Raw genomic sequence first — 23936 nt, 5'->3', positions numbered from 1 at the left:
CAAATACGTATTTATAAACAAAAAATCTATGTTTGTATGTTTTTTGCGTTCCGCAACCATTGATCAGATTGTGATGAAACTTTGACAGTGTTCTGTGGACGCCCGCGACGACGCTACAAACAATACCGAGTCCAAAAGAAGTACTTTATAGAGTTTTGTCTGTGTCGCAAAATATTTCTAATAGTATTAATACTAAATTTTCTTGAATATTAAGAAGAGGTCGTGACACCATAATGTAGACTATATATTTTCACGTAAGATGCGGGCGACTAAGGTAGAATCAACTACTATTTCTATCAGTTCAAAGTACTTTTAGACCAGTGTAGAAGAATTTGAAAATGATAAAAAGTGAAAAAAAAAACATTGAGTGCGTACAAAGTACACATGTCAGAAGTGAAACCTACATGGCGCATGAACCTCTAAACTGCATATGAATTCCTGGTACGTGTTGCTAGGATGACACATGATTTCAACCGCTATGAAAGACATTCCTACCACCACTAATATATATATAATAATATATTCTCCTGGTGTCTATGTAGTAATACGTCGTGCGCTTGGAGTCAGAATATATTAAGGTATACTCGCGCCATACTTAAGGCAATCTCTTCTTTAACTTTGATCGCCTGGTACCAAAACATTGTATTATGCTTCCTATCTCATTATATACCATGTTAAATATTATGAATTGATGTGACTGCTCTTTTTACTGTCGCGTCGCGTTGTGTCTCTTACCTGTCGTTTTTTCCGTTGCATCCGGTTTGAAATCACAACGATTCTAAAGAAGTTTCTATAACAAAAATGAGGTCGGGAAGTGGAAAGGGGGAGGGGGGTGTTTTAGGGTAAAATACGGTTTATCTCGATTTCCGGTAAAACAAAAACTCCTATGGAAAAAAGTTAAATAGCAAATGGTGGTGTAAAAAAATATACATTACAATGGAAAATGTTCGGAAAATTTAAGCCGATCAAAAGGCATTTCATAAAGAATTCATACCTGTTATTTTCGTAGCATAATTTCCAATGGGTTTAATCCTACTATTATTTTTTTTTGGTTTCAAAAATTATCGACCGTGGTCAATTTCGATAAGAGCATATTCCCATCATAAAGGCCGGCAACGTATCTCTTTGGCCCTGGTGTTGCGAATGTCTATGGTCGGTTACCTCACCACTACACATCACATGAACCTCTTGCCCGTTTGCCCCCTTCTTATTAAAAAAAAAACAGTGTTGTCATAATTTGTCGCGCTATTTGTAGTACACTCGTAAGTATGCAAATGATTGTATTTGTGGACCTGAATTTTTTTCTTCGGAGCATATTCGGTGGTTTGTTGTATTGTATATCGCACAAAAATTATTATTATTTCCATCCGGTCCGTACTGAGTACGACGCCGGACCAATTGGTGCGACGCCTCACCGGACCGTCCGACGTTCCGGCCTTTCCAAATCCGACCATGTGTTTGGGCTTTAAGAATAAAAATAAAGAGTTGAAAAAGTTTTCAATTTCATTTATATAAGTATACAACTTCTTGCTAGCGGCCAGTCGTTCGACTACACTGGTAGAGTAAGCGGTTTAGAAGCACAGTAGAATACTTTTTTTTTATGAAAAAGGAGGACAAACGACGGTTCACCTGGTGTTAAGTGATCACCGCCGCCCACATTCTCTTTAGGCCTTTAAGGAAGGTGTACGAGCTTTTTTTGAAGGTACCCATGTAATATCGTCCCGGAAACACCGCACAAGGAAGCTCATTCCACAGCTTTGTAGTACGTGGAAGAAAGCTCCTTAAGAAGCGCACAGTGGAGGACTGCCACACATCCAGATAGTGATACTAACTTTCTCACTAACTATAACAATGCAAACAGTATTGGTAGAGTATAAGTAGAATACTAAAATATGGAATAGTAGAGTAGCTACCGTCGCGTGCAAGCGACTCTACCACTTACCATCCCCCACCCCTGCCTCCACTCTTCTTTGCTTTGTTAAAAGTTGTTCGCATGCGTGCGATCATATAGTCTAAACACATGATGGAATTTGGAATGGCATGAAACAGCCGAACCATTGGACGCGGTCTGATAGTGGACCATATTTGGTGGTATGTCACATATTCTATCGCACAAAATGTTTATTATTACCGTCCGGACCGTACCGAGTACGACGCCGGACCAATTGGTGCGACGCGCCCACCGGACTGTCTGATAGTCCGGTCGTACCAAATGCGACCTTGTGTTTGGGCTATAAGTCTATAATTGTTTCTATCTGAAAGGGTGTGCATAGCACTCTAATAGGTAAGCTAGCTTTTTTGAATATAAGGGACGAGACGAACAGGACGTAAAGCTAATGGTTATTGATACGCCCTACTCATTACAATGCAGTGCCGCTCAGGATTCTTGAAAAAAACAAAAATTCTGAGCGGCACTACAATTGCGCTCGTCACCTTGAGACATAAGACGTTAAGTCTCATTTGCCCAGTAATTTCACTAGCTACGGCGCCCTTTAGACCGGCCTCACGGCAGAAAGAGTAGCCGTTGTGGTACTCATAATCTAGCCGGCTTCCTGTGCAGAAGAGCCTCCCACTGGTACTCTCCCTCCAGCTGGTTGATGATTAAAGATTGTAGACCTCACATCGCCTCACGGTTGACTAGAGGAATTTGCTTTGTCGAAGAATCATCATCTGGTACTCTTGTTAAGTTCATGACATTTGACTCTATTACAATACAATGGATCATTGACAAGCCTATTGCGATATCAGCATGTCCGACCTATTAAAATACCTTTGACTATTGTGAAATATGTACTTACATTCTTAAACACTGAATAATATTATTTATTTGTAACAAAAATAAAACTGTTAACTAAACGCTTAAAGGAAAGTTAAATTATTATTTTTGAACGTAAATTCTTTGAAAAGCAAAACTTTACAAGGCGCTTAGGCAGCTCTTTAATAAGAGTTCGTACCACAAATTCGAATATTTTTATTCAAAATAGGATTTAAAATCATTAAGAAATTGATCGTCAAAAACTAGCACCCATTTGAAAATGTATGCCTCAGACCTGAGAAGAACGGGGGCAATAAACTCAGCGGGCTTCATCTATCTATATATATATATATATAAAAATGAATTGCTGTTCGTTAGTCTATATATATAAAAATGAATTGCTGTTCGTTAGTCTCGCTATAACTCGAAAACGGCCGGACCGATTTGGCTAATTTTGGTCTTGAATTATTCGTGGAAGTCCAGGGAAGGTTTAAAAGGTGAATAAATATCAAAATTTTTAGAAAAAAATAAATATAAACAAAAATTTTGTTCTTCCTTTGATGTGTCCCCCGTCGTTCAGAAATCAATTTGAAAGAATAGTTTAAAATAAATAACTGATTAGAATCTATATATATTTCTATCTCTCAGGAGGTAAAAAATAAACTTAATTTTAGCTAACTATAGTTGGTAGATTAACTACAGTTGTTAAATATCTATCAGATTATTTTTATATAGATTAATTAATCATAAGTTTTGTCACAAATTAAATTTCCGAACCTTATCATAATATTTGACATTTGACAACCAATATGTCGATCCATCTTCTATGCCGATTGATACCTTTGACAAAGAGTGCATCCTTCTATCTTTGTGGGTGACGATTACCGCTACATGCGCGAGAACTTTCTTTACTTGGTTTATCCTGTGATAGTGAAATTTCCAGCTATGTGCCTTTTTTGTTGATCATTGGTTTTTTTCTTATTACTTTATATGGCAATACAACGTTTGCTGGGTCAGCTAGTTTTTAAATACCTTACCCTACACAAAACTTACCTACTTATGTTTGGAGCTCGTTGTAACATTATGATTGTCACAGTTTCCAGCGGCTAATGTGCTCATGTACATGATACGTAACATTATTAAAAATATATAGAGATGCAATAGTTAAAATGTTTATTTATTTGAATTGTTCTCATAATAATTCAAACCGCATAAATCTTTCGTCTCCAGCTGAAAGGGAATAAATATGGATCCATCACCAAGGGCCATTCTTTTTTATTCTGCTTTTATAGTACCTAGTACATCATCCATAAATTACGTCATATGAATAAATTTCACAGCTTCCCTTTACCTAGTGTGATGTCACATATTTTGCAATTTTAATTATAACAACAGTGTTCCGAAATTATTTTTATTTCCATTTCAATTCAGTTTTGTTTGTAATTCTTTAATTTTAGATTCACTTCACATTGTCGCTAGTTTTCACAAATTTCCATAATGCGGTAATTTCTTGTGCATTTTTTATCAGGCAAAAGCTGTACTGTATGCTTCATATAACAATATTAAATTATATTTTGAAAAAAAATGTGATGTCACAAAATAACCCCTCCTGTAAACAATATGTCCCCCCGCCGCGGCCCCGCTCTCGCCTATCGTCTCCTCCCTTCGCGCGTGCACATCTGACACAAGCACATCACACCTATAACTATTTCTATAGTAATAAACCTACCATGTCTGACACCGACTTTTGATTTTCTTCTCATGGATGTTCTTACCCAGCTTCAGATCTTACCAGCTTATTCATTTTGACTCGAATCATCGACGATCAAGTCATTTCTGATCGGCTTGACTCTTTGATGTTGCGCAAATTCTTTGAGCAAAATTTATAGGTATCCAACCTGCTCCTCTCTATACATCTATAGATGTCCGCTCAGAATTCTTGAAAAACTCCAAACTTTTGAGCGTCACTGTTGTGAAAAACACAATCTAATCTTTAAGACAAATTGCTTGGATACTAGTTCTTGACAGCTGAAAAAGGCTCCACTGTGGTACCCATCTAGCTTGCTTTCTGTGCCAAGTAGGCTCCCACTCCCACTGGTAGTTTGAATATATTACATATCAGTCTAACGAAACTCTCTGAGAAAAAAGCGATTATATGCAACTAGCTGACCCGACAGACGTTGTTCTGTCAATAAACGGTTCGAGAGATATGATAAATGCGTGGGTGAGTGCGTGTGTGGGATCGTGACACGACAAATTATATATGTAAACCTTCCTTGCGCTTCAACGAATCTATTACAAAAGATTTCATTGAGATCGGTCGAATAGTTTAGGAGTCATTAGGGAACATACAAACATACATTCTCTTTTATATAATATATAGATTGTATGAAACGTGCAGTCATTGATAGATGGACAGATGACGGCTATGATCTTGTAAAAAACGGAGATAGCCGAAATCCACTAAGTTTTAAGCATCTGTTCGCTTTCACTTTTAGCCGGATTATACTTCGTCGCCATATTGTAATTATTATTTCAAACTTATGTCAAATCACTGCACGTTTCATACTAAACTAAATTTAAATTTTTACTTAGGCAGTTCGCCTCTTATTGCGTAGTATTTACATCCTCTTTGATAGATATAATCAAACTGGTGAATAAAGAATGAGTTGTTTTCATTATATATCTCGGAGATTTATTTGGATTTAAAATCGGGCGTCACGGTGTTGGTATCCACCATGTTGTTTTAAGTCGATCAGTGCGCACAACAGGCGCGGGCGCTAGCTTTAGACGACTGCGACTTCTCAATGAGCGCTCTACTTATGGACAATAATAACTAACTTCAATCACGTCACCGACAGTGACGTACACTGTGACAACTTCGAACACACTTTGAAAGATGACGTTCGCCATCAGTTCAGCCCAATACACAGAGTAGAATATAATCATACAGGCCATATTACTTTTATATTCTAATTCTCCGACATATAAATATTCAAAATTTTTGTTCCAGATTTAGATGTGACGCATCATGGGGGTCACCACGGTCCGATTGGTTCAGGACGGTATTCGTCTTCATCCCTATTTAGTGGCATTCGCGTAAGTACAATAATCATAAAGCTCATTAATTTCTTATCTATAAATAAGTACGAATTTACACACTAAAAACCTCTTACGGCCGTTCCGAATATACTATCTACAGATAGAGATAAATTACTGCTTTCTACTGTCAGTAATTAGCTGTCAATAATCTGAAGCTGTTCCAATATACCTGATAAGTCATTCTTATCGCCTTATATTGGGACGCGTGAATTGCAATTTCCATACAAAGTTCTATCGCTGATAAGCTATACGTCGTCCCATTGGTAGACAGTTACCGTCGATAAGTTTATTGGAACAGAACAGTCGTCTATACTTAGGATTTTTATCTGAAGTAAGAGATAGACTGAATATTGGGAACGGCCGTTACACTATTTAAACTTCAGAAAGGCCAACCCGTTATATTTCTCATACAAACACTCGCACGTGAGCGTCTTCTTAATTAAGTATCTATCTATATATATACATAATGAAAATGGTCTTTGTTTGAGGCTCTTTCACGCCTAAACCACTGAGCGTATCGACATGAAACTACCACCACTCGATGCGAAATTTATCATAGATGGCTTATGGCTATTTTTTTAGTTATTTTTTATTGTATTTGTAATCTATATTATATATAAAAATGAATTGCTGTTCGTTAGTCTCGCTAAAACTCGAGAACGGCTAATTTTGGCCTTGAATTATTTGTAAATAATACATAAATACTCGGAATTAAATAAAAACTACAATTTTGATTTTCCTTTGATGTGTCCCCCGTGCGTCGTTCAGAAATCAAATAAAAATAATAGTTTAAAATGAATAACTAAGAATGCAATTGCAAATGCAATTATCTGCTTTTTTGCACAAATTTTACATGAAATTATCGTTCATTCTTCTATATGATAAGTTTATTTAACTAATTTGTAAGGATTACTCAATAACATGTATTTTCGGGAAGAAGTGAGCTGTTTAACCTGATTCCTGCCGCCGAATTCCTACTTCGCACGACACGCCACAAGTTAGGATATCATCCCCACCATCTGGATGTGTGGCGGTCCTCCACAGTGCGGTTTTCAAGGAGTTTTCTTCCTCGTACTACAACGCTGTTGAATGAGCTTCCTTGTGCGGTGTTTCCGGGACGATACGACATGGGTACCTTCAAAAAAAGCGCGTACCTATTCCTTAAAGGCCGGCAACGCTCTTGTGATTCCTCTGGTGTTGCAAGACACCAGGTGACCCGTGCGCTTGTTTGTCCTCCTATTCCATAGAAAAAAAAAGTGTTATATAATTTCTGCACACCGTTTTTCGTCCAATGTTATCGCTTTGTCTTGCTTGTCTCTGTAACCTTTGATAATTTATACGTGACGTGATAATGACGTAGTACGAAAACTCTCTTAAGTCGCGCTTAGCACTTTATCTTAAGGCGAAGAGAAAGCAGAAAACACGCAAACATGGTGTTTTTAGACAAGTTTTGTGGTGAAAGTATAGCATTTCGAGCTAAGATCACTACTTAATCCTGTTACACATATCCTTAAGTCTTATTTGTAGGTTGCTAATGCTTGCTGTTGGTTATATTTAACACTGCCGAGCCTTTTTGGTCTACCACTATTCTTTGAAGTTAAGTAAGTTTTTTGGCATGGCGTGACGCATTTTTTTTGGTTCTTCTCTCAGAAAAAATATTCTTATAGCTTGTACTTTTTTGTGTAGGTTCGTTTATTCAGATTAGTAGTGAATAACGAGGATTGTAAGCATAAAAACTGTTTTCCACGCAAGAATTTTGAAAATATTGGCTTTGTTACTTAGATGGCGGGCCGGCAGCCGTGAACTCATATCGCTCAAGGTCGCTGGCATTTAGTGTCGCCTTAAGCGCATTGAATAAGACTCAGCTGTCATAATTATTAATGAATATCAATCAGCAATATATTATATGCCTATATAATTCTAGTAGGCTTCATAAGATACATAGTAGCTTTAAGGGTCCCAGCCACTGTTCAGGTATTATCTATAAATAAATTTAAATGTTTTATAAAAAAAATGGCTCTGTCGTAAATCCTATTACTCCACTGCTGAACATCTAAATGATCGGACAACCTGGGACTAGATTGTGATTATTTTATAGCGATAGAAATGACTGTACAATATTGTATATATTTTTATTGAAAAGAGCGCAAAAAAAGAATGCTGAGTTTCTTGCGCCGCTTCTTCTCTCTCAGAGCGCCATTTGTTTCCGAAGCGGTAGTAGTATCTAGTAGTTATAAGAAATGACATGCCTTTTATGCTTTTATGCCACTTATAGAGGTCAGTTCAGGCAAGCGTACCTCTATTAATATTCGCAGATAAAATAAGTTTTTCGGTAAGGTGTTCTAACAGCTCGTTCAAATTGGCGAAGGGATTTGATAAGCTATTAAGCAGAATTTAACAGAGTAATCAAAAAACAATTCTAAATGTTATTCCTTAATATTATTGTTATTAATAAATATATGATAGCACAACAACGGTTCTATTTCATATTATAAGCATCCCACACTGTTATTTCTGAAGTGATAGCTTCTTATGGGAGTGTAAAATCGCTTCGTAACGTAACGCGTTACAGCGCCAGTCTGTCTGGCTTCCCTTTCTCTCACGCATACCGCAGGGGTAGGCAGGCTCCTCCTCTCTCACTCTAACCAATTGTTACTTTAATAGGATTAAATAAGGATGCAAATAATGTCCATATTCAAGAATTGTAACTAAGAATAATACATATAAATATTAATATAAATAACCTTTCCTAACATTATGATATGTTTTTTTTTTATTTAAGTATGTAACTATAGTTTTTCTCAAGTTAAACAATTTCAATATTAAAAAGTTAAACTTATATTAGTTTAAGCTATCACTTCTCGGGCGTCCTGAGACGCGCGCGTTTTTTTTTCTAAATTTGTCCGAAAATAATTATTTAATAATTTTTTTAATGCAGAATGGCTTTTTTAGAATTTGGATAGCTTCTCTATACGTTAGTAATAGCCCTTTGCCCTAGATACAAGATTCGATACAAGGGTAACATTTAAAAGTGTCCGTATGAAGAAAATATATACATCTTTTTATGCAAACAACCTTACCGCCAACATAAGGTCAAATGACAAAGCTACCTAGAGCAGCGCGGATTTATGACACACGCAGATGAGTTAATGATATGTATAAAACATGCCAAAGAGGATGTAAATACTATGTAATAAGTGGCAGGACTGCCTAAGTAAAAATTAAAATATAGTTTAGTATAAAACGTGCAGTCATTTGACATAAGTTTGAAATAGTATTGAGCAGAGAATGATTTCCCGCCTGCGAATTAATGCCAATAAAATGTATTTATACGATAAGTCTTTCATAAAATATTTATAAAATGCAATTTTTTCTTATAATTAGTTACAGGTTGGTGAAAACCGTTCAAGTTGGAATCTTTATTTCAATTATGAAGCATTTAAAAAAATTTAACGTTTTAAGCAAAAAACAATAACCAAACCAAATAAACCAACATAACTCAAATAATAATCTGCAACTTGTGCTACAGAAAATTTTAAATATTGTGTAAAAAACCGCGGAAACTGATAATGTAATTTTAGTTATAATAATTCACGTGTCTGGATTACCGCCAATTTCAATGTCAACAGTTGAATGACCGAGTTGAGCGCCATCTTGAATCTTGTTGTTACATAGACTAATAGAGCTAAGAGCACGTCATAGGAATAGAGTTGGGTTTACTTACACTTATAGATATTTTTGTATGATATTATGTACATAGTACAAACGTAAAGATGTACGTTTTATGAAAGATGCGGGGCTCGACCTCTGGCGTTCCGTGCCAGTGCTCTCCCAACTGAGCTAACCGTTCGAGTGACGTATCGTCATAAAATCTTGTATGCTTTGTTCAACTCTCAGGTTGTGGCTTTATCTACAGGATCTATCTACTATACAGTTATAGTATAGTTATAACCTGCTCAACCCCAATATTTGCATATTAGGTAATTGCTTGAGATGTCGCTTTTGTAAATCGAAACAATTTGGTATGTTTTCAAAGTGATAACCCTCACTTCTAGGATTAATAAACAAAATTTGAAAACAAAATTTTATGAACGATGCGGGGCTCAGACCCGTACGTATACCGTGTACGTAAATGTATGCTTTTTGTAAATTTTTTTTCGCGGCTTCTACAGCAAAAGTACACGAAAGGCATTATAAAAGAGGTCGCTCCATACCTACTTTGTGTAATATCTTACAACGCCATTTGAGTCTCTTTATTCTACAATAAATTACAAGAATATTTAACACAAATAATGGCGGGAAAATGAGGAGTTATAAATAGGTTCCTATTTTTAAGACACGTTGCAGTATTAATGAGTAGGCTATTAATACGTGAATAATTATGGTAAATTGTTTACCATGGGTTGTAAATAAGCGAATTCCTGACGAGGGTGCAATTTGTAGGCACGAGACGACGCTAACTGACCTAACTAGTTCCCTAAGTCAGGGAACGATCAGGGAATAAATTGCAACTAGCATCTGCGGATTTATAAAAGATCTATTTTTATATTGTATTAGCTGAACCTGACCCGATAGACGCTGTTCTGTCAATAGAAAAAAAATGTAAGTATTGGAGAATAATGTACTTAATCTAAAACCATCAGAAATGTGTAAAAAGAAAGAAAAACGTATTTCTGAGTGATAAATATTTGTGTTAACAGCTATTAAATAATTGCCAATTTTTTAAAGTATTAAGTACAGTGGATAGGTACAGTATGTTATCCTTAACGGCCGCTCCCAATATACTATCTACAGATAGAGATAAATTACTACCTTCTACTGTCAGTAATTAGCTGTCAATAATCTGAAGCTGTTTCAATATACCCGATAAGTCATTCTTATCACCTTATATTGCGACGCGTGAATTGAAATTTCCATACAAACTTCTATCGCTGGTAAGCTATACGTCGTTCCATTGACAGACAGCGTGTACGGATAAGGTGAGTTACCGTCCGCGTCGATAAGTTTATTGGGACAGAAAAGTCAGCGATAGTTACGATTTTTATCTCAAGTAGGCCACAACCGGAGATAGACTGAATATTGGGAACGGTCATATGAGATAGACATAGACCATCGCGGACTTTTTCGTAGAGCTAAAGATACACAATTCCACCATACAATATTTTGATATATCTCAAAGGGTTTTCATTGAAAGCTCTCAAACGGCTTATTTTTATCCGACACTTCCAATAAATATCGTTAATGTTTACAAAAATAAATTCTATACTAAAACATTCCCCAAGAACCAGCTATCAAAAAGTAAAAACAGCATTAAAAATAGGTTCAGTAGTTTTTGATTTTATCGCGAACAGACAGACAGACAGACGCCCTGGAGGTCTTTGTTTTATAAGATGTAGTGAAATGTAAAATATACAAAGGATTAAAATTAGGAAATCGCACTAACTGACATAGAAACAAATCCAGACCCTCATTAATGCGATAGTAATATTCTAATTGTAATAATATATTTATGACAAAGGCGTCAGCTGACCAACGAACTTTGATACTGTGAATCATTTCCATTATGTTTTGATAAGACAATGTTTATATTTGATGCCAATGTAATACGTAATAGGCTCAGTGCTACCAACTTAAATGTTCAGATCAATGACCTATATGTATAGACCATACATATATATTTATCCACCTATTCATCTACTCTTCCACTGCGGCCTACTAATGCATAAGCGTAACGTGACATTTCACGAGAAGGAACATTTCAAGGTAAACATACTACACTGACCTGCAAAAGTAAGTATCACATTTTTCAAATTATTTTTTTTTCTTAACTATAGAAGGTAGAGATTTAAGATTAAAAACGTTTTGTTGCAAATTTTATAGGCTTTAATTCTTAGAAACTAAAATTATACATTAGTAACATTTTTAACTTAAAAAAAGATAAAACAATGAAAATAGACATATTACATGTTATTTAATTTTTAATAACTGGTATTGCCTCCTCGAGCTGTAATCACAGCTTCGAGCCGGTTTGGCATACTGAACAGAGCCTTTTCGGAGCCGATGTTGGGGAATATTCTCCCATTCCCTGGTAGAACCAGGGCCTGCTTTAGTGCCCTGAGGGTAGTAGGTGGTGGTCTGCGATTTCTGACTAGCCTCCAAAGCTCATTCCAGGCGTGTTCAATCGGGTTGGGATCAGGACTTCTTGATGGCCAAGCCATCACGCTGATACCGACCTCCTGAATATACTCTTGTACGATATGAGCCGTGTGTGGCCGGGCATTATCATGCATCAGCATCGATCCATCACCCATATTTGATAAATACGGCCCTGCATACTCATTGAGAATCTCTTGAGCATATCTTTGTCCAGTGAGGGTGCCATTTTCTATGGCTACTAGCTCTGTGTGACCTTCTAAAGATATGCCAGCCCATACATGTACACTGCCTCCACCGTATTGGACTCTTTCTGAGATGCAGGCTTGAAGGTTCGCTCACCAGGTCGCCTGTAAACACTTCGCCTTCCAACAGAAGTGTAAAGCCATGATCCTAGCACATTCTTAAACTGAAAGAGGCATGATAAATAAATGTTATGTGCTTTTTAGCATAAATTTTTAAAACAAGACCCATCGATCTTGAAAAAAATTTAAAACAGAAAGAAAAATGTGAATGGTAAAATTGTAATTCGGAAACGTCCACTTTGAAAAAGGAATGGTTTTGTTTTTGAAGTTTTTTTGCAGCCAATTCTTAAAATAAGGTTACCGACTATAAAGTTTTTATGTACAAAATTAAATTCTCTTTGGAGTCCTTTTTATTTCGAAAGTATATCTTGTGAACTTAAAACGTTATCCCAATTTTAAAAGTGTGATACTTACTTTGGAAGGCCAGTGTATTTTAGTATCTAAGGGTTTACGATGAGGTATAATTTTATTTATTATTTCTGATTTTTTTTTTATTTCTTTTTTTTAAGCATTTTTCCATAGTAGTTTATCCCCTAATGTAGAAATTGGAATTTCATGACCACCTACAAGAATTATTCTATTTAATCCATTTCAAATTTCTTTATTAAATACTATTACTACGGCGACTACTTCGTGCCACCAGATAGTGTTTGCAACACTCGCGTCAAGGAGATACTGCGGTTCGTAAAGGCAGCAGGGCTTGACGACGAGCTTTAGTATGAGTGGCGAACACAATAGTTCAATTTTGGACGCGGTGTTACTAGGAAATAGCAACCCTCTTCAAATAATAATAATAATACATATACACAAATCACGTCGTATAAAAACAAAGTCGAAATATGTAACATGCCAGATATTACATCATAATAAGCTTCCACTGTTATATCTATACATTGCCGCATTTACTCCAGTTGTTTAAAATATTCTCGGTCAATAAGCAGCAATGTAAGACATTTATTCAGTTCAGGATTGATTCGGTCAGTGACAGTTGAAACACGACTAAGGAGAAAAGTGTGCTTAACTGTTTTTAAAAATCGATTGATATGTCCTTATACAGGATGTCCCAAAGTTATGGGACATGAAGGGAAAGTTCCTTAAACATCGAGGGTAGGCTATTTTACTGAAGGAAGACTTTGTTATTTTTAAATTCAAATTCAAATATTTTTATTCAAAATAGGATTTAAAATCACTTATTGAACGTCAAAATCTACCACCCATTCAAAAGAGACTGCCTCAGACCTGAGAAGAATGGGCGCAAGAAACTCAGCGGGCTTTTTTTTTAATATAAAATATGTATTACAATGTAATATCGTACAATAAACATTTATAATTAAAGAGCCTGAGGGTGTTCGCTTTATTCCCAGTCCGTGGTGTCATTAAGAAAATCGTTTATGCTATAATAACCTTTCCCACACAAACGTTTTTTAAAAATTCTTTTAAATTTCGTAACACATTTGTTTTGTACATTTTCTGGGATCATATTGTAGAAGCATATACATCGCCCAACAAAAAACTTACTAACTGGACCCAACCGAGTAGTAGGCACAACAAGTGTATGTTTGTTCCTCGTGTTAACATTATGAATGTCACAGTTTCTAGAAAATTCCTCAATGTGCTTATGAACATACAAAACATAAAAGTTAGTACTTCTGTATTCAAAGATTTTCTAAAAATTACTTGCCTCGTCTGGGAATCGAACCGACTGAAATGTAAAAAAAACACCCCTACTTTTATAATGCCAATCGAAAGAATGGCCAAAAACTAATAACTCTTCTTGAGTAACATAGTATTTTAAAAGAAAGGAACAACGTAAAATGAATGTTTTCTTATTTGGATTGGTACGAACGGACCGATTAGATGGCCGGCCAGATCCCCGGACCTTACACCATTAGTTTTCCTCTTTTGGGGATACGTGAAAGATATGCTATACAAAAAACGATACGAGAACGTGGGCGAGTTACAAACAGAATTGTGCCAAATCATATCGAGTATTCACCATAAAATGATAAGAAAATCAACAGGCAGCGGACTCATTAAAAGATTGGCGATTTGCGTAAGACAAGAGGGATCACATTTTGAGCATTTAATTAATTAATTTACAAAAAAATACTCACTTAATTGACTTCTTTCTTTTAAAATACTATGTTACTTAAGAAGAGTTATTAGTTTTTGGCCATTCTTCATATTGGCTTCATTATAGCGTAGGGGTGTTTTTTTACATTTAAGTCGGTTCGATTCCCAGACGAGGCAAGTAATTTTTAGAAAATCTTTGAATGCAGAATTACTAACTTTTAAAAATAACATAAAGTCTTCTTTCAGTAAAATACCCTACCTTCGATATTTAAGGCACTTTCCCTTCATGTCCCATAACTTTGGGACATCCTGTATATGTTAGAACGACATTGGTTCAAGTAGAAATTCATACTACTCCTAGAAACTAATTTACACATCATCCTAATTTGTGGCGTTACACATTCTCTTACTACTATTTTTTTCTTTCAATTAGGGAATTTAAACAAAATTTATTTACTAACAAGATTTTATTTGTTTGGTGTTTCAAGTTCAAAGACACTTAGAACGATTTTCAAACACTTTAAAATGTTGGTTTTCAAATGAAACTTTGCACACTTATCAAGGCCTTAATTAGCTTGGTATGTTTGTTACTCGTAGCACAAATTAAATTTGAAAACAATATATTTTATACTTTATACTTTACGTTGTGGCTGCTGTTGCTGTTGTTCAAATCTGTCTGTAGATGAAGCCAAACCTGAGAGTTGAACAGGACAATTAAGATTCATGAACGTTACGTCACTCGAACGGTTGGCTCAGTAGAAGAGCGCACGCACCAAGCATAATTCCAGAAGTGCGTGTTATCACTTTAAAAAATACATAATATAATACGTTTGTTAGTTTGTATGTAATATATCTTTGAACGTGATTTCCGACCTCCACAAAACGTCCCATCTATTTGGAACTTTAAATTTTTTAAAATAAATATAAGGGACAAGACGAGCAAGACATTCAGATGGTGGTAATTTATACGCCCTGCCCATTACAATGCAGTGCCGCTCAGGATTCTTGAAAAACCCAAAAACTTAGAGCGGCACTACAATTGCGCTCGTCACCGTCAGACATAAGATGTTAAGTCTCGTATGCTCTGTATTTATTTACACTAGCTACGGCGCCCTTCAGACCTAAAGACAATAATGCATACACATTATTGTTTCACAGCGAAAATCTGTGACTGCGATTACTTATAGGTTGCTTTGAAATCATACCTATTTAAGAAAATTTGATTTAAATAGGCGAATTATGTGCTCTGTGAACGGCTGGATCGCTTGGCGTTGCGTAGAGACGTCGCTTCATTGTGTGTCTTCTACCGCATTTATCACGGAGAGTGTTCCGAAGAGCTGTTTTACCTGATTCCTGCCGCCGAATTCCACCTTCGCACGACACGCCACAAGTTAGGATATCATCCCTACCATCTGGGTGTGTGGTGGTCCTCCACAGTGCGGTTTTCAAGGAGCTCTTTTCCTCGTACTCCAAAGCTGTCGAATGAGCTTCCTTGTGCGGTGTTTCCGGGACGATACGAGATGGGAACCTTCAAAAAAAGCACCTTCCTTTAAGGCCAGCGACGCTCTTGTGATTCCTCTGGTGTTGCAAGAGAATGTGGGCGGCGGTGATCACTTAACACCAGGTGACCCTCGTTTGTCCTCCTATTCCATACAAAAAAAATCATTTGAATTTGAAAGGGCACCTTTAGAATGACTTACATCCAGTTTCCACTAAGATGTGTTGTTGCGTAATACGTTGCCGTAACATCGAAATGTGACCATAGCGGAAACACGACCTACTATTAGGGTGAATGTGTATGATGTCGGTAACTTTTATTAAATCTAACTTTATTTTTCGATACAGTCGGTTTATTATGCTAGATAATACTTAATAATACTTGTGCGGTGTTTCTAGTACGATACAACATGGGTATCTTTCTAAAAGGCAGGTAACGCTCCTGTGATTCCTCTGGGGATGCCGGTACACGAGAATTTTATAATATACTAGTGGACCCGACAGACATTGTCCTATACACAAGTCTTAAATTTGAAAAATCGGTCCAGCCGTTAGGAGGAGTTCACTAACATACACATGAGGAGGAGAATTATATTATATGGACGGAATTGAGAATCGAAACCAATCTCTAATTCACTGGAACGCAAAAAACATCATCAAAATCGGTCCTGCCGTTTAGGAGGTAGTTCAATTGTGAATCTAAACCATTCTCGAATCCACCTGAACACACACCAATCTCATATTCACTGGAACACAAGAAATCATCAAAACCGGTCCAGCCGTTTAGGAGGTAGTTCAATTATGTATCTAAACCATTCTCGAATCCACCTGTAGACACACAGAAAGTTTCATTAAAATCGGTCCTGCCGTTTAGGAGGAGTTCAGTTACAACAGACGCACAAAAGAAATATAATATACTAGCTGACCCAGCAAACGTTGTATTGCCGATATTAAAATCGCGATACACAAAAGTAACTGTTGATCGTAGATGGGTGAAAATTTGAAGTTGTATGTATTTTTTAATGCTGACTCATAATCAAACAAATTTAAAAAAAAATAAAAAATAAATTTAGGTGGATGAAAAATAGACGCTGTCCGATTCTCAGACCTACCCAATATGCACTGAAAATTTCATGAGAATCAAGCCGTTTCGAAGGAGTTTAACTACAAACACCGCGACATGAGAACTTTATATATTAGATTAAGTTAAGATTGTAAGTGTATGTCTATTTCACACCGTGGATCTACGGAATGATTGTTATAATCATAAATTTTTAATATCACTAATGAAACTAATTCATAACAGCTACCTATTATGTTTGGATGGATACCAAAGTCAATGCCATGAGGTCATTGCCTCTTGTATGCCAACACACACGTGTTATTAGCACGTGTTTAGACGAGAGTTTTATTCTGTACTATTACTATTCTAGCCCTACTCTATAAATACTATTTGCTCTTGATAGTGATTTTCATTATTATAACACTAGAAATAAGGGATTGCTTGTAACTAATTCTAGTAGGCGTATACACTTCTATAATAAAGTCCCAGCCACTGTTCAGGCATTATCTATAAATAAATTTAAATGTTTTATAGAAAAATGGCTCTGTCGTAAATCCTATTACTCCACTGCTGAATATCTAAATGATCCGACAGCCTGTGATTGTGATTATTTTATAGCGATAGAAATAACTGTACAATATTGTATATTTTTATTGAAAAGAGCGCAAAAAAAGAATGCTGGGAGAGTTTCTTGCGCCGCTCCTTCTCTCTCAGAGCGCCATTTGTTTCCGAAGCGGTAGTAGTATCTAGTAGTTATTAGAAATGACATCAAAAAGAATTCTAAAGGAATCAATTTTGAGAAAATAAATGCCTTTTATGCCTTTTTATATATAATGAAAATGGTCTTTGTTTGAGGCTCTTTCACGCCTAAACCACTGATCGTATCGACATGAAACTACCACGATTCAATGCGAAATTTATCCTAGATGGTTTACAACTGGCTTATAGGTACTCGTTTTTCGAATTCCAACGTTCCTTCATGAATATATTTCCTTTTAAAATTCACACAGCGAAGCGGGCGGGAACGGCTAGTAATATTATAAATATGAATGTAAGTTTGTTACGCTTTCACGCCTAAACCACTGAACGGATTTTGATGAAATTTAGTACACTGATAGACTAGAGCTTGGAAAAGGTTATGAGGCTACCTTTTATGCGAGAAAATTAAATGAAGTTGTTGAAATTGGGGATGGAAGTTTGTATGGAAGTTCGTCAATATCGATGATGACACCATTAAACTTTGTCTTAGGCACTTGATAAGAAATAAATAAATATTTCGTCTAGCGTATTTAAAATTTCGACATGTATAGGGATGAAATAGGGAAATAGGGAATGAAAATTCGTATTGAAGTCCAAACAACGTTTCGCTTTCATGCCTAAGTCCGACTACGATTTGATTATATTTGGTACAAAAATAGATTAGACCTTGTGAAAGTACATAAGCTACCATTTTTTGTAAAAAAGTGCAATAACGGATGAAAGTTTGCATAGGAATTCGTCAGTTCCAGACATAAAGCCATGAACCATATTTGAAACTATGCACTTGACAAAAAGTAATTTATAAACGTTTGTTCGAGCATTTTGGAAACTTAGACACAATTAAAGTTCGCAAGGACTAGGTATAAGTAGAAAAAGACTGTCAACAATAATAATATGATATAATAATAATAATAATATTGACACACTTTTTACACAAATTATCTTGCCCCAAATTAGGCATATATAGCCTGTTAGCCTGTGTTATGGGTTGCAAGATAACGATATATTTAATACAATATAGGTACTTACTTAAACATACATAAATACATATAAACATACACATAAACATACATAAAATCATATAAACATCCATGACTCGGAAACAAAGATCCATATTCATCATATAAATGCTTGCACCTACCGGGATTCGAACCCGGGACCTCTAGCTTAGTAGGTAGGATCGCTAACCACTCGGCTATACAGTCGTCTAACAATGACGAGGGATATCCGCTGTGTCGTAGAAGAGAGCCGCCAGCAGCGGAAAGAGAAGTTTGTATGTGTATTATTTACAAAGTATCCTAAAAAATAAAAAATGCTCCCCAAAGTGACTCTTCCATGCGGACGAAGTCGCTGGTAAAAGCTAGTATTATTATATATACTATAGTAATAGCTTACGTATATTAAACGATATGTAATAGATACATCTAAGTCTATGATGCCAAAGAATTTAGGCTATTTTTATCTCCAACTTGTGACTTGTGTTACTATTACCAAATACCATCGATTACTTGGGCCCGATGAGAAAATCAGAGGGCAATGGAGTGGGCTATGCTCGGAGTTCCCCTCCGAGATCCAATTAGAAATGAGGAGATCCATAGGACAACCAAAGTCATAGCTCAAATGATTGCGAGACTGAAGTGGCAATGGGTAGGGCACATAGTTCGTTGGACAGATGGTTTTTGGGGCAGAAAAGTCCTTGAATGGCGACCACGTACCGGAAGACGAATAGAACAGACGCAAGCAAGAAATATGCATATTATTGTCGTTAAATCTTCTCGTCTCAAATATCATAGTGTCTGAAGACGAATATTTTCAACCAGTCTGTGTTGCCAGTGATTGACTTGTGAGAAATCTCATGGTCGCTCATGGAGAGGGCTATGCTCGGAGTTTCCCTGCGAGATCGAATCAGAAATGAGGAGATCCGTACGAGAACCAAAGTTGCCGACATAGTCGAAATGATTGCGAAACTGATGTGGCAGTGGGCAGGGCACATAGTTCAACGGACACACGGCCGTTGGGGCAGCAAATCCCTCGAATGGCGATCACGTACCGGAAGACGCAGTGTTGGTAGGCCCCCCATAAGATGGACCGACGATCTGGTCAAGACCGCCGGAATACGTTGGATGAGATTGAGTTGTGGAGATGTTTGGGGGAGGCCTTTGTCCAGCAGTAGACGTCTTCGGGCTGCTGACGATGATAATGTTAATAATCTATTACTTACCTACCCTTTATTCAATCCACTCATTAATAATTATAATTGCTCAGGAAAACAACAGCTCAATTATTCCGTCATTTGCAAAACAAGTTTTCTTCATAAATTCTTCGTTTATCAAGTTTTAGTCAAGTTAGTTCCAACACGTGATTTAATGGCACACGTAACGAAATGCTTATAAGCGTATTTGATTTTATAAATGGACTTAGATTAACATAAATTAAAATATAAATATATTGAATTAATTATTATTGTAGTATTGTGTATTATGGTACAGCAAGATAGAAAATGAAAGCGAATCTATTGTTACTGTCAGCTACGCCTGACATTACCTCCTTAGTCTTAAGGATTGGTCTCCACTGCGCTCCAACGAGACACCGCAGGCGAGTCGCAAAATGCGAACAAATACTATGCCCCAGTGGGCGTATTCGAGCCAGTCTCAAGCAATGTGTGAAGTTTACGTGCCACATGTTCTTTTAAACTTTGCTAATAATTGAAACTAAAATGCCGGGTTTCGTAGTAAAACTTTGTAAAAATAGTACTAAAAGAAATAAGAAAGACGCTGGGATGATATATCATCTGTAATTATTTTATTTATATATTTTATTAATTCCAATGTTTTTTTTTATGGAATAGGAGGACAAACGAGCGTACGGGTCACCTGTTGTTAAGTGATCACCGCCGCCCACAATCTTTTGCAGCACCAGAGGAATCACAGGAGTGTTGCCGGCCTTTAAGGAAGGTGTACGCGCTTTTTTTTGAAGGTACCCATGTCGTATCGTCCCGGAAACACCGCACAAGGAAGTTCATTCCACAGCTTTGTAGTACGTGGAAGAAAGCTCCTTGTAAACCGCACTGTGGAGGACCGCCACACATCCAGATGGTAAGGATGATATCCTAACTTGTGGCGTGTCGTGCGAAGGTGGAATTAACACGAAGCGTACCTATGATACAAAATTTGAAAGATGCCATTGAGTGTCAAGATGCCACGCACACAAGCATCTAATAGTTGCCGTAATAAAAAAGCTATTGTTCTTATATGGTGCTGTATCTTGTTGGAGCGCAGCGGAGACCAATCTTTAATTTAAGACCTAAGTATTTTGAATAATAAACCACTAGCTCACGTACATATTGCATATACTCTATACGATAGTATATTCTTAGGGGCACTAGAGTCCCCGGTTCGATCCTCACCTGCCGGCCGCGATGTACCATGTGTACGGTCGATGCATCTTGCATGCACAGTCAGCTTCAAAAAGAATAAAAAAAGAAAAATATACCCTGCCCATTACAATGCAGTGTCGCTCAGGATTCTTGAAAAATCTAAAAACTCTGACCGGCACTACAATTGCGCTCGTCACCCTGAGACATAAGATGTTAAGGCTCATTTGCCCAGTATTTTCACTAGCTACGGCGCCCTTCAGAGCGAAACAAAGTAATGCTTACACATTACTGCTTCACTTGCTGTTGTGGTACCCATAATCTAGCCGGCATCCTGTGCAAAATAGCCTCCCACTGGTGTATATGTGTATTATTCTTTACATCACTATACTGAACTTTGATAAAAAAAGCAACATGGCGAGTAACCGAAAATCGTGATGACATTACTATAAAATTTCTCTCATACGTCGATAAAGAAGTTTCATTTCAAGAAAGGTGAGTGTTAAATTGAGGAGAGGTTCCTTTGCACAGGATGTCGGCCAGTGGTAAGTCCCGACCTCAATCCCATTGAGCATCTATGGGACTTTCTAAAAGATGTGTAGAGCTGTACACCCCCACTGAACATCCGAGAGCGTAAATTGGTATCACGACCGAATGAAGCGTTTTCCCCAAGAACTCATTAAAAACCTCGGTCAAAGCAAGCCCCAAAGAATTGCAGCATTTATCTCAGCCAGTGGAGGCCTCACTCGATATTAGTTTAAATTTAACTAGCTGACCCAGCAAACGTTCAATTGCCGATATTAAAATCGCGATACAAAAGTAACTGTTGATCGTAGATGGGTGAAAATTTTAAGTTATATGTATTTTTTAATGCTGACTCATAATCAAACAAATGTCAAAAAAATTAAAAAATTAATCGTGTGGACCACCCTTAACATTTAAGGGGATGAAAAATGTTGTCCGATTCCCAGACCTACCCAATATGCACTCAAAATTTCATGAGAATCGGTCAAGCCGTTTCAGAGGAGTTCAAAGTTTAACACCATGGCACGAGAATTTTATATATTAGATGTTTTTGTTTGTTTTTTTTTTAAATTATCCTCATTAAACTTTGCACAGCACATATAATAATATTGTATCTACATAGAAGGTTGACAAGTGTGTAAATTTACAAGTAAATGAGATATCTTTGGTGGGTGAAAATGACGTTTAAAGTATACGGTACTTACATAGACACAGGATAAGCTAGTTCAAGTTGACACGTGTCTGTCTCTCGTGTACCGATGATTCTCGAAAGCATAATAATAATATTGATACAGCCATTATCTCTTTATCATTATGTACACAATCTTAATATATGTATATAAATTACGTGACACGTTGTTTGTCAGCGATGGACTCCTAAACTAATGGACGGATTTTAATGGGGCTACTTCATGGAGTGCAGTTTAGTCCAATTTGAGAGATAGAATACTTTTTAGGTTGAGTCTATTAATATGGGTACTGTACGAACAGTTTATAATTATTAATACGGTTACTGGACAAACATTTTATTATTAGGCTGTTGCTATTCGTCCGGCAACTGGACGAATTAATTTAATTAGTCGTCCGATTATCGGATTAGAGAGAAAAATACATCATTGAATGAAATTTGGGTTAAAACTTAGTATCCCGTAGCACGAATTATGAGGTAATAAATATTTTAATTGATAGAGCTTTAGTCCACGATTATAATCCTACCACTCTAATTACAAGGTAATGCACCGTTCCAGACAAAAAAGCATTATAACCTAACCACAAATTATGACATTTTTAATTGTTGGACACATGGAGGAAAGAAAGGGAAACGCCTTGAATTCGTTTCTGGCACTCGCCGGCCGCTGCCGCGGCACGCTACGCTCGGCTCGTGCGTTGTTTTAACTGTTCTTACATAACCTAACCTAATAAATTTTAATGAATTGTAGTTGATAGAGCTTTGGTCCACGATTATAGTGCCACTAATCTTATTACAATACACAAAACAAGCTAATCATCCAATTCATTCTTAATTTAAAAAAAAAATTAATAAATGTACGAACAAATATAATTTATTCGTCCAGTACCCGTAAAAATAGCCACTGCGTACTTGTTATTTCGATTTGGGACCCATAATTATTTTTATTTCCAATATTTGTTTTGTATGGACATAATAATTTGTGTGAGAGAATTTATTGACGCACAATTGACAGTTCTGCTGTGAAACAATTTCATTATTACAGCAAGGAGCATACGTTACGAAATAATTCTTGATGTTATGAAAAATTATTGACAAATACACAAAAAACAGTTTTTTTTTTAAATCTACAGAACAACGTCTGTCGGGTCAGCTAGTATAATATAACATATTTGTTTGAATAATGTTAACCTAAATATATTCTTCTGTTTATATAATATAGTATGCTATAACATGGTTCGTCATGTTCACTTTGTGTGCCGGGTTGTCTCCTTCCCTCAAATATGTGCTTAGGAAACGATGGCTGGTCCATGCGTCAACTCGTGAACGGGTGCTGCTTATGGTGCCAGGTCGTAGTTGATGAACCATTGTATTTGTTGGATGCAATTAATAATTTTCACAGTTATCACGACCATCATGTTTACAAAGCATCTTTACACAAACAATGAGTTTAAGCTCTAAAAGTCTAAAGGTTAATGCATTCAACATGCGATAATTTTTATTTATACCTTTATTTCTTTACTAGCTTTTACCCGCAACTTCGTCCCCCATGAATAGTTACTTTGGGCAATTTTCTTTATCTTTTAGGATACTTTTCAAATAATACACATACAAAATGCTCTTTCCACTTTCTTGCTGGCAGC

General features: G+C 36.5%; 1 protein-coding gene across 2 annotated transcripts in view; it reads left to right on the top strand.

Annotated features, from left to right (window-relative positions):
• The window catches only part of LOC126973516 (uncharacterized), a 50244-nt gene that overhangs the window by 2997 nt on the left and 23311 nt on the right, over positions 1-23936 (top strand). For both annotated transcript variants that reach the window (XM_050820848.1, XM_050820849.1), the window contains exon 2: positions 5769-5854. In XM_050820848.1, the coding sequence (XP_050676805.1) occupies positions 5787-5854 (68 nt within the window). In that variant the 5' untranslated portion in view covers positions 5769-5786. The remainder of the gene's footprint in view (positions 1-5768; positions 5855-23936) is intronic.

This window comes from Leptidea sinapis, chromosome 29, assembly GCF_905404315.1.
Source record: "Leptidea sinapis chromosome 29, ilLepSina1.1, whole genome shotgun sequence".
Taxonomy (NCBI): Eukaryota; Metazoa; Arthropoda; class Insecta; order Lepidoptera; family Pieridae; genus Leptidea; species Leptidea sinapis.
The sequence above is the reverse complement of the archived record's forward strand: the minus strand, read 5'-3'. Positions and strand labels throughout refer to the sequence as shown.